The sequence below is a fragment of the Erythrolamprus reginae genome, chromosome 8, assembly GCF_031021105.1.
Source record: "Erythrolamprus reginae isolate rEryReg1 chromosome 8, rEryReg1.hap1, whole genome shotgun sequence".
NCBI classification, from domain to species: Eukaryota; Metazoa; Chordata; class Lepidosauria; order Squamata; family Dipsadidae; genus Erythrolamprus; species Erythrolamprus reginae.
Window position 1 is genome coordinate 28,103,810 of NC_091957.1, and position 12,400 is coordinate 28,116,209.

The 12,400-nt window shown below is 42.5% G+C and overlaps 2 protein-coding genes across 3 annotated transcripts in view; one reads left to right on the forward strand and one right to left on the reverse strand.

Annotated features, from left to right (window-relative positions):
• Positions 1–12,400, reverse strand: part of CLCN6 (chloride voltage-gated channel 6) — a 164,519-nt gene that overhangs the window by 82,488 nt on the left and 69,631 nt on the right. The gene's annotated exons all lie outside the window — the stretch shown is intronic.
• Positions 1,924–9,202, forward strand: LOC139171315 (natriuretic peptides A-like). The gene is given in 5 exon segments (XM_070759422.1): positions 1,924–2,075; positions 3,014–3,052; positions 3,054–3,219; positions 6,429–6,746; positions 9,152–9,202. Coding segments are annotated over 5 exon segments (681 nt in total). The 3' UTR covers positions 9,158–9,202.

Below are 12,400 nucleotides of genomic sequence, written 5' to 3' on the forward strand. Positions count from 1 at the left end.
GCTGTATTAACAAAATTTAAAGAGACAGGCCTTCACTTAAAAGCAGAAAAATGTTTTTGGGCAGTTCCCAATGTTGAATTTTTAGGATTTAATATAGATAAATTTGGCATTCACCCCACCAACGATAAAGTTGTGGCCATTAAAAACGCTCTTAACTTCTATTCCGTCTTTCTTAAACAGAAAGCGACGGTGGCAGAACCGCTTCATAACCTTCTAAAGAAAGACATTGCCTGGACGTGGGGACTGAAAGAGCATGCCGCTTTTACTGCAGTAAAAAATTTGCTTTCCTCTGACAGCGTCTTGGTACAATATAACATTGCCATGCCATTAACATTAACATGCGACGCATCGCCGTTCGGCATAGGCACCGTCCTCAGCCACGTTTTCCCAGACGGCACAGAAGCCCCAATTGCATATTATTCTAAAACACTCTCTCCTGCAGAAAGAAACTATTCCCAACTAGATAAGGAAGCCCTTGCAGCTGTAGCGGGGGTCAAAAGATTCCACTATTACCTTTGTGGCCGTTCCTTTGTCTTAATTACAGACCACAAACCTCTTCTGGGAATTTTAGCGGGGAACAAGAAAACCCCCACCTTCCTATCCCCTCGCATGACTCGGTGGGCTATTTTTTTAGCGGGTTACAATGATACTCTTATCCACGGGGGGGGGAGGACATAGGAAATGCTGATGCATTGAGCAGGTGTCCACAAAAGGATTTAGTTATTGACCCAGCTCCAGCCTCCAGTATCCTTCTCATTGAAACAAATAACCAGTCACTTTTAACAGCCTCAGAAATAGCAAGCCAAACTACATTAGACCCAATTTTAAAGAATATCAAACAATGGATATTAAAAGGATGGCCAGATGAAAAACCACCAGAGGAGTTTCAACCATTTAAAAACAGACAAATCGAACTTAGTGTTTTAAAAGAGTGTATTTTATGGGGGGACAGAGTAGTAATTCCAAAGGCACTGCAAAAACGAGCATTACATCTGTTACATTTAGGACACCCAGGAATCGTTAAAATGAAAAGCTTAGCCAGAAGCCATCTCTGGTGGCCAGGATTGGACAAGGACATAGAATTGTGGGTGGGTGGTTGTGTACCCTGCCAAAAATCAAGACCCAATCCACCAAAGACTACACCATCAGAGTGGCCAACACCAAGAGGGCCCTGGTCAAGAATACATATTGACTTTGCAGGACCAATCAGGGGCCAATCCTTTCTACTAGTAGTAGATGCTTACTCCAAATGGCTGGAAATTAAACTGATGACATCTACTACCACCAGTGCAACCATAAAGGCTCTAAGGAAAATGTTTGCCACGCATGGCATCCCAGACACTGTAGTTTCAGATAATGGGCCACAGTTAACAGCCCGACAAATGGAGCTATTTTTTGCAGATCAAGGCATAAAACATGTACTCATTCCCCCTCATTTTCCACAAGCTAATGGACAAGCAGAACGAATGGTTAGATCAACAAAAGAAGCATTAAACAAGGCACCACCAGGAGATTGGCAGCAACAAATTGACGAATTTTTAATCATTCAGCATATAACCCCGTCTGCTTCAACACAAAAAAGCCCAGCAGAGTTGTTAATGGGCAGAAATATTCGTTCAAAACTAGATCACATTCATCCAAATTACCAAAATGAGCAAAAGGAAATTAAAATGCAAACAGAAAGACAATTTAATAATGGGGACTTAATTTACGCAAAAGATTATGAGTCAAATGACAAATGGAAAGAAGGAACTGTAGTAGGGAAAACAGGGCTTAAAACATATTTAATATTATTAACAGATGGTCGTAGTTGGCATCGTCATATTGACCAACTACGCAAACGAATTAGAGCTAACATAAACATTTTACCCACTATAGAAAATTCAAGAGAAAACTTACCCGAACCAGTTCAGGACTCCAGCGATGGCTACCTGTTACCCCTGGAGGCCAGCGGAGATCCGGCTGCAACATCGCAGACAGGCCTGTCAGAAACTGGCCTTAGCGGAGCAGAAACAGCGCCGTCCGTCCAGGGAGGTAGCTCTCAGGAAAATGAACTGCGCAGGTCACAACATACGGTGAAACCACCAATCCGGTTACAGGACTACGTCACTTGGATAAATACGTAGTCTGTAGTTTTTTCTAAAAAGGGAGGGGTGTTGTGTTTGTTTGAAATAATGCAAGAAATTCGTTGATTGGTTAAAACGCGGCTATAGGAAAATAGCCGCGAAAGTTAAAATATTGTCAGTTAGCAAAAGCCCGTGGTTTTGTAACAGTATAAATAGGGCAATGGAGTAACCGTTGCCCCAGTTGGATAGATACTTCGTGGGCGAACGTTACTCTGTCTCAGCACTTCAATAAATGAAGAATTGGTTCAACCTGATTCCGAGTGGTGATTTAACACAGAGACCAATAGGCAGCCAATGAAGTTCACAGAGTGATGTTGATATGTGGGCAGATCTTGGGAGCCCCACAATGGCTCGTGTGGCTGCATTTTGCACTATTTGTAGTCTCCGAACACTTTTTAAAAGTAGCCCCATGTAGAGAGCATTGTAGTAGAGAGCATTGCAGTTGCCCAGAATCATTGAGAGTTGGGAAGCATGTACGTTTAACAAATTATTATTCTTATCAGGTTTTGGAGGATCAGCACACATCCGCCATGGATGCTGTTGGGGGTATCAAAGCAGGCCCGAGTTTCTCAGCCCATCATATTTTCCACTCCTAAAACAACCCCTCTCCCTCCTGCAAGGCTGTCTCCTAAAACAGATAGAGTGGAATTTTTTTAGAGCTTCTTTCACACCTAGGAAGTGTGAAAGCTCTCCAGACAAGGCCCAAGGAATGTGTCTGTCACGGGTTTCTCCGCTGGTGCCCTTACGGTCCCCCGCCAGTCGGAAAACAGTGGAAGGTTGCTTTCCACCCCACAAAGATCACTTTAAAAGGGAATCTTCCTCCTGGCTCCGGGTGTCCGAGATCCTTTATCGAGTCAGGGTGATGGAATGTGGGGTTCATTTTTCAGGCATGAGCTTTGCCGCCCTAAAGATATAAAGATAGAAGGCACAGCATCGCACAACTGCAGGCAGAGAGGAACGGCGGAAGACTAGGGTCCCGGAGAAGATGATGCGTTCAAGGATTCCTTTCCTGCTCTCTCTGTTCTTTACAGCTCACTTCCAAGGTCCATCGGGGGCCCAACCCATCTCTCGGTCAGAACTAGCAGATTTCAAGGTAAGACCCATCTGGGGTTGTGTCAAACCTGGGAAAAGCCTTGGGCAACTTGGGGAGAACCTCAATGTTGGTGGACACTTGCTTGGCACACCAAGATCCTTTGTCTACTTCCTGTAACATTTCAGACAGGTTGCTTTCCAGTCTTTTCTTAAAATCCTCCAGTGATGAAGCACCTACAACTTCTGGTGGCAAGCTGTTCCACTGGTAAATTGCTCTCGCTGTTAGGAAGTTTCCCCTTAATCCCAGATTGCTTCTCTCCCATTTCCACCCATTGTTTCTTGTCCTTCTTGTCTTCTTCCTCTGATGCCTCGGAAAATAAATTGACCCCACTCTTCTTTGAGGCAGCCCCTCAAATTCTGGAATATGGCCATCATGTCACCCCTAGAGCTGCTTTTCTGTAGATTGGCCATACTGGTCTAGAAAGTTAACATTAAATAGGACACAATGCCCAATGCTATGATTGCTGTCTGGCCTTGAAAACCATAGACATATTTATTGGAAGCTTGTATTCAACACAGAAAGGATATACCCAATGGGTTAGTCCCTAACAGGTCATAGGACTGACTATGATGCATGTGTAAATTGGTCCAGGATATGACATTCTAGCGCAGTGGAGAAAAAGACCATTCAGTTTGATCTTGGCTTGATTTCAAGTCTTTGGTCGACTTCTCTTGACTCAGCTTTGAGTCTCCAAATCTACAAGGGTTATCTGGAAAGTAAGGTCACAAGGCACGTAGCTTTGGTGGGGAATGTTCATGGGGGAAGTTGGTATTACTATTGTGTAGCGGGAAGCCAGCGGAAGAGAATGAGCAGTGCCAGTGGTCAGTAGGTCATCAACTGGCTTTATGGTGAAGGTTAGAGATGAGTGTCTCTAGTAGTACACTACCTAAGGGCATGAATACTGCTGCGATGGGTGCCCAATATTTGTGCACAATGGGTGCCCAAGATTTTTCTCGCTGATTGCTGAGTTTTGAATTTTTTGGCTGAAGGAGAATGGGTGTGGTGCCACTGCGTTGATTGACGCTTGCTCTCTGGAGTAGGGTGATAAGCCCAAGTTTCATCTCCTGTCACTACAGTTGAGAAAAGCCTCACCTTCAAATCTTGAAACGGTCAATAAATTCTCGGACAGCACCGACTCTGTTGATTTTGTGTGCTTCAGTAAGCATCTTGGGCACCCATCGCAGCAGCATTCATGCCCATAGCATTCAGGTAGAGTATTGCAGTGCACACCTCACACTTGGAGGGAAATGGAATGAGGGCACTCATCTCTAACTTTCACCACAATGCCAGTCGATGATCTACTGACCAATGGCACTGCTTGTTCGCTTCAGCTGGCTATACGATAGTAATACCAACTTCCCCTGCAAACATTCCGTGAGAGCTACGTGCCTTGTAACCTTACTTTCCGGATAACCCTCGTACTACTCAAAGACAGGATTTCCAGCTATAAATATCAAAGCAGATATTTATTTATTTATTCATTCTATTTTTATGCCGCCCTTCTCCTTAGACTCAGGGTGGCTTACAACATGTTAGCAATAGCACTTTTTAACAGAACCAGCATATTGCCCCCACAATCCGGGTCATTTTACCCACCTCAGGATGGAAGGCTGAGTCAACCTTGAGCCGGTGATGAGATTTGAACCGCTGACCTACAGATCTAGTCAGCTTCAGTGGGCTGCAATGCAGCACTCTACCTGCTGCGCCACCCTGGCTCTAATATACATTAATTCATCAGATCTGCTCCTGTTCACCAGCACCAAAATCTGGCTACATCTTGGTAGGAGCCATCAAGAACCTCCTCTTTCCCAAACTATTATATACTGCTCAAAAAAATAAAGGGGACACTCAAATAACACATCCTACATCTGAATGAAATATTCTCATTGAATATTTCATTTGCACAACTATTCCAAACCATTCACAACAGCATGTGAAATTGTCAATCAGTGTTGCTTCTTAAGTGGACAGTTTGATTTCACAGAAGTTTGATTTAGTTGGAGTTATATTGTGTTGTTTAAGTGTTCCCTTTATTTATTTATTTTGAGAAATGTGTAAAACAGGAGGCTAAAACCTATGAAGAACAGTGGCAGGAATTGGGCACGTCTAGTCTAGTGAAAAGAAGGGACATGATAGCATCTTCCAATATTTGAAGGGCTGCCACAGAGAGGAAGGGGTCAACCTACACCCCAAAGGCAGGACAAGAAGCGATGGATGGAAACTCATCAAGGAGAGAGGCAACCTGGAACTAAGGAGAAAATTCTTGACAGTGAGGACAATCTATCAGTGGAATGGCTTAAGTCCAGAGGTTGTGGGTGCTCCATCACCATGTTTCCTGCATGAACAGGGGTTGGACTCGAAGACCTCCAAGGTCCGCTCCAACTGTATTATTCTGTTAAACAAAAGAAATCAACACAGCCAAATGCTGAAAAAGAATTATGTTGAAGTTTCACTGCAACTAGTAAATGGTTGAAAACATACCTGGAGACCTCTAACTGGTTTTGTTTTTCCGTTGACATGTCTATTCATACTTTAGAGTAGTGGTCCATAATCCTTCGGGCATCAGGGACCAGTTCTTTGGATAGAGGTTTATTTTACAGGCTGGAGGATTCATGGTTTCACCCTCTGCCTTCATCCTGTTGATGGAGCTTTGCTTATTTGTTGGCCCGGTTTCTGGCATGCCAGACTGCTGCCAATCCATGGACTGGAAGATTGGTCCATCTAGTCTGCCCTTATAAATTCAGTTCCTGTGGATTTACCAACCATGTCTGCTGGAAGTTTGTTCCAAGCATCTACTACTCTTTCAATAAAATATTTTCTCATGTTGCTTCTGATCTTTCCCCCAACTAACCTCAGATTGTGCCCCCTTGTTCTTATGTTCACTTTCCTATTAAAAACACTTCCCTCCTGAACCTTATTTAACCCTTGAACGTATTTAAATGTTTTGATCATGTCCCCTTTCCCTTCTGTCCTCCAGACTGTACAGATTGAGTTCATTAAGTTTTTCTGGACATGTTTCATGCTTAAGACCATCCACCATTTTTGTAGCCCATCTTTGGACCCATTCAATTTTATTAATATCTTTTTGTAGGTACAGTCTCCAGAACTGACCCTTTGCCCTAGTAGGAATACAGACAACCACTTCAAATGAGACCGACTTTAATAGATGTTTGAAAAATGTGGTTTTTCGTTTCCCTTTTTGCTCTTAGGATCTTCTGCAGTGGATCGAAAGTCAAGTAGCGTTGGCGGAGAATGAAGAAGTTGAACGAGATCCGGACGATGCCAGCGAGGAACCAGTGGGCGATGCTGCCCGCCTTCTCTTGTCCTTGGATGGCGAATACTCGAGGCCCCCAAGCGACGGCAGCGTTGGCCACGTCAACTGGCAACCTCCCGAAAGAATCCCAGCAGTAGCTGTGCGGAACAAACTTGGGAGTTTTTTCAACACCCCTCGCCGGTTATCCAGCTGTTTTGGACAGCGGCTGGACAGAATAGGGGCAGTGAGTGGACTCGGGTGCAACAGAAGAAACGTAAGTGGCAATGTGGGGAGTTCTGCAATGTTGGCTCAAGCGCTGGGGGAGAACCCGTTCAGCATTTCTATGCCTGTTTTTTAAATTTATTATTGATTGATTTGACTGATTGATTTATTTGATTTATTTATTTATTTATTATTTGAATTTATATGCCGCCACTCTCCAAGGACTCAGGTTGGTTTACAACATATAAAAAGGCAACATACATCAAAATCCAATAAATTAAAATTAGACGTTACATATAAAAACTAAGAAACTAATTAAAATACATACATATCCATTCCATCAGCAAACCCACTATACATTCATTGGCCAGGGGGCAGAATTTAATGACCCCAAGCTTGGCGGCATAGGTGAGTTCTTAGACTCTTACGAAAGGCGAGGGGGGGGCAGTACGAATCTCCAGGGGGAGCTGATTCCAGAGGGCTGGGGCCCCCCACAGAGAAGGCTCTTCCCCTAGGTCCTGCCAAGTGACATTTTCTAGTTGACGGGATCTGGAGAAGCCCGACTCTGTGGGACCTAACCAGTCGATGGGACTCATGCGGTAGGAGGCATTCCTGTAAGTAATCTGGTCCCATGCCATGTAGGGCTTTATAGATCATAACCAACACTTTGAATTGGCAACCAATTGGCAACCAGTGCAGACCACAGAGTGTTGATGAGATTTGAATGTGTCTGGGTAGTCCCATGACAACTTGGGCAGCTGCATTCTGCAAAATTTGTAGTTTTATTGGACTTATATGCTGCCGTTCTCCGAAGACTCAGGGCAGCTCACAACATATAGAGGAAATACAAAATTAATCCCAAAGCCCAATTATAAACTGATCTAAAAACCCAGTAATAAAACCATGAAATCATCCTCATTCCCACCACAATCATACTAACGGCCAGAGGAGATGTTAAAACTCAACGACCCCAAGCCTGCTGACAAAGGTGAGTTTTTAAAGCCTTCTGGAAGGCCAGGAGTAGGGGCAATACGAATCTCCAGGGGGTTGGTTCCAGAGGGAGCTGCCACAGAGAAGGCTCTTCCCCTAGGTTCTGCTATATGGCATTGCTTGGCTGATGTGACTTGAAGAAGGCCAACTCTGTGGGCCCTGACCAGTCACTGGGATATATGAGACTGGGGACGGTCCCGTAAGTAACCTGGTCCTAAGCCATGTAGGGCTTTATAGGTAACAACCAAAACTTTGAATTGTGTTTGCAGACCAATCGGCAACTAATGCAGCAGGCGGAGTGATGTAGATACATGGGCAAACATTGGTAAGCCCATGACAGCTCTCACAGCTGCATTTTGGACTAGCTGTAGTCTCCGGACATTTTTCAAAGGTAGCCCCATGTAGAGAGCATTGCAGTAGTTGATCCTCGAGGTGATGAGGGTGTGAGTGACTGTTTGTAAGCTGCCCTGAGTCTATGGAGGGCAGCCTAGAAATCCAAATAATAAATAAATAATAAATTTGAAGCTCTTGTCAGCCAGCAAAGCATCCAAATTGGGGTACGGTCATGTGGTTGATTCCAATTCCCAAGAGTTGGTAAGTTGATATCCAAGAGAAGATAAATGGGAGTTAAGAAGCAGCCAAAGAATGATGGAAGTCTGTCGTCCCTGGTTCTGAAGATGAGGTGCCTGCTGGTGAGACTGGGCAACCAGATTTGAATGGCCAGCTGCCAGTAAAAGTGACCTTGTCCATATTTCTGCCATCTGTCATAAACAGTGAAGGGCAGTGGTAGGCAAAGTTGGCTTTCTACGACATGTTAACTTCAGCTCCCAGAATTCCTGAGCTAACACGATTGGCTCAGGAATTCTGGGAGTTGAAGCCCACAAGTCAGAGAAGAGCCAACTTTGTCTACCCTTGGTGTCGGGTATCCTGCTTGGATGGGAAGGTTGGATTAGGTGACCTACAAGGTCCTTTCCAACTCTGTTATATATTAATATTCATAGCAATGTTGCTATTTCCCCAAGTTTTTTTAAAACAAACATATCAAATCAATGTGTGAACATTGCACTGTAGCCCTGTTAAAGTAGCATTTATTATATTATCTTCATATAATAAATATTTGTGGGGAGGGTTGAATCATCGAAAACTTCACAAAGGGGTCAGGGAGCAGAATTTGGGGGTGGGGGGAATCAGGTCTAAATGAACAGAAGTGTGTTATCTTGATTAACAGAAAAGTACCATAAGATGGGAAGGAGATTCTGAAAACTAGCTTCAATAAATGCAGGAGGAAAAAATAGCCAGTTGTGTTCCATGTTTGATGTGATTGTTGCATGTGCTTTGATTTCTAAAATGCCTTACTCCTTCCCGTAAAAGATAAACTCAAAATCTAACTTGGCCACCGGAATGCAATTTCCAAACATTTGTTGGTATTCAAGGTAAACTATATTTGTTTTCCTTTTTTTATATCAGAAGTGAAATTTTGTGGAAGAAATCACCTTGCAAGTCAACTTATTCCTAAGGCATTTTCGTTTCATTATCACTTGAAGATTCTTCCTGCCACTGGAAAAATGTAATACACCGATCCTAGAATATCAGGATTTTGCTCCAGCTGAAATATACCCCACAAGGCAATTTTTGAGGTCCAAGCAAGATCCACACAGAACCTTAAGTCAACCATTCTCAAATCAAGAATCAGAAGGGGAAAAACAATCTAACATTTCCCCCTAATTGTGTGACTTTAAATACATATGTGCTTTTCCTTCCAATTTATGCATTTAATCTCCCAAATAAATTGAAACCAGGAATTTTTAAATTCAGCACCAAGGACAGAGGCGGGGCAAGTCCTTTCCACCCTGCCCAATTTTTATCCATAAATTAAGAGAGTGTAACAGTAGCTTACTTTCTTCCCCATAAATAAAACCCACTGAACTATGAAGATAAAAAAGACGGTGATGGAGAAAAATATTGTTTTCCAAAATTACACAGGCCAAGAAAATCCCCTTAAAATGGCTTGTTGCCAAATCCTCACCCCCGTATTAAGATTTTGGGTTTGTGCGAAAATTTGAAAAAAAACCCCTTCATTGTGCTGCCTCATTCTTTGAATTATTGAAAGAATCTGTTTTGAGAGATTTTTTTTTCATCCCTTCAAGTTTGCAATGGAGGCATCAACAAGCATCGTGGGATTGTTAGAATACAGCAAGAAGATATTTAATTAGGGGTTTAATTTAATTTGCACGCAACCAAGCCTTTGTGGAACACCGGTATGATTAAATAAACAGGATTTTAATGACCTTTGGGTGTAACTATCTTTCCTGCGTGTGTGTCTAAATGATCCGTTTTATGTATGGTTTGTCTGAGATGTATGACTGTTTTTATATTAAGGGTTTTAAATTGTTTTTAATCATTGGATTTGTACTGTTTTGTTGTTGTGAAACGCTCCGAGTCTTTGGAGAGGGGCGGAATACAAATTAATAATAATAATAATAATAATAATAATAATAATAATAATAATAATAATAATAATAATAATAATTTGTGTAACTCAGCATCTCAACTGACTGTAGGGATTGCAAAAAAAAAAAAAAATCCAAAATGTTCTAGTTTAAAGTTGTTTGCTGCTCCAGAGATACTGTATTGCTATGATATTTTGTTCCCAAGAGAAAATTCCAGCTGGCAAAAATTGGGCACAATTGGGTTTTTGAGTGCATGGCAATAAGGTGAAGCACTTATTTCAGGGTTCAAGAAAATATAAGACAGGGTCTATCTATCTATCTTTCTGTCAATCCATCCATCCACCCATTCACCCACCCATCATCCATCATCTTTGTCACACATGCATCTAATTATCTATCAATCCATCCTTCCTTCCTTGCTTTCCTTTCATCCACCCACCCACCTATCATCTGTCACACACACATTTCTTATCTATCCATCCATCACCTATCACACACGCATCTAATTATCCATCCATCCATTCATCCATCCCCATCCATCCATCACCTGTCACAAATGCATCTAATTATCTATCCATCCATCATCTATCATCTACCCATTTCCCCCCAAAATAAGACCTCCCCCATTAATAAACCTAATCAACCTTTTGAGTGCATGGCAATAAGGCCAAGCGCTTATTTCAGGGTTCAAAAAAATATAAAACAGGGCCTTATTTTCTTAAAAACATGGTATCTATCTGTCCATCGATCCATTGATACATGTATCCACCATCTGTCACACACATCTAATCATCCATCCATCCATCGATTATTTATCATCTACCCGTTTCCCCCCCAAAATAAGACCTCTCCTGTTAATAAAACCAATCGGCCTTTTGAGTGCATGGCAATAAGATCAAGAGCTTATTTCAGGGTTCAAAAAAATAAAAGACAGGGCCTTACTTTTGGGGAAATGCATGTAGGAAAATCATTTCAGGTTCAAAGAGGATATTTCAGAGATAAGAGCATAAAAAGAGGAAGATTATAAAAGCAGATGGGCACCTTTCCGGAAAAACAAACAAACCTGAAACCAACTATCTTTGTATTAAGTGCTTATTCAGGATGACAAATGGCCCAGCAATTGCGCACACATAAAACAGGAAACTCGGGTACAGTAGTTTTAAACATGTTTACTGTATGTTGTTTTTTTCCCCTGGGTGGGAATTTAATGCAAACTCAGGGATGCAATACAATCCAAATCGCAAATTCAGGGATGGATTGATTTGCGATTTAACGCATGGTGGAAATCCAAAGTTAGTGAGTTAAGAATGTTGTACGAATGCAACATTCTCAAGTCACAATGGGAGAGAAATGCATTTGTTGATAGAAAAACAAATCTCCGTGTGTTAAAAAACATGTCGCTCACATCACTGGCTTAAATAGTGTTATTTTTTGCTCTGTAAGACACACTATTTCCCCTCCCAAAGTGGTTGGAAATGGTGCTGGTCCTTTGGTGAATAGCATCCGGGCCACCGCCGCAGAGTCCTTTTACAGCACTGAACTCCCGCCTCTTCTGTCTCTTTTCTGCAGTGTAGGAGTCAATAGGCAGATCTGGCACATGAGAGGACGCCTATCTGTGGACCTCTCAGACTCTGCCGGATATTCTCCCCCTCCCACCCCAATTTTCTTTCTTTCTTTCTTTCTTTCTTTCTTTCTTTCTATTTATATGCTACCTCTCTTCGAGTACTTGGGGCAGTTTACTTAGGTGGGTCTTATGGAGCGAAAAATAACAGTACATGGGAGCTGAAGTCCAATGCAGCTGCAAAGCAAGTTGGGAAATAATTGACGTAAGCATGTGTGTTTGTGTTTTGACTTAGGATTCTACAAACCATGAAGCAGACTCCTTGTCCTGACAAAAACAAACAAACACCTTTTTATTAAGTTACTGTGAATTCTTCTCATTCACATCCAGCAAAGTCTTTCAAGAGGGAATTTAGTCAGAAACTTTATCTGGCTGGTTGAGCTGCCAGGCCAAGATCGTCAAAACTTGGCAAGGAGTCTCTGAGAGTCATGGACCAATTAAGCGAATTAATGGTCTCCTGCAAACACCCCTCTCCTTTCGCTCCTCTTTTATTCCCTATGGGAAGGGCTATTCATCATCCAGAGTCTACGGAGAGGGGCGGCATACAAATTTAATAAATAAATCCACCTGTGGCCTTACTCCCAAGTCGACCTTTGTTCCTCAGCTTTTGCCTTCGTCTGGCAGCTCTGCGCATGTGCACACTGG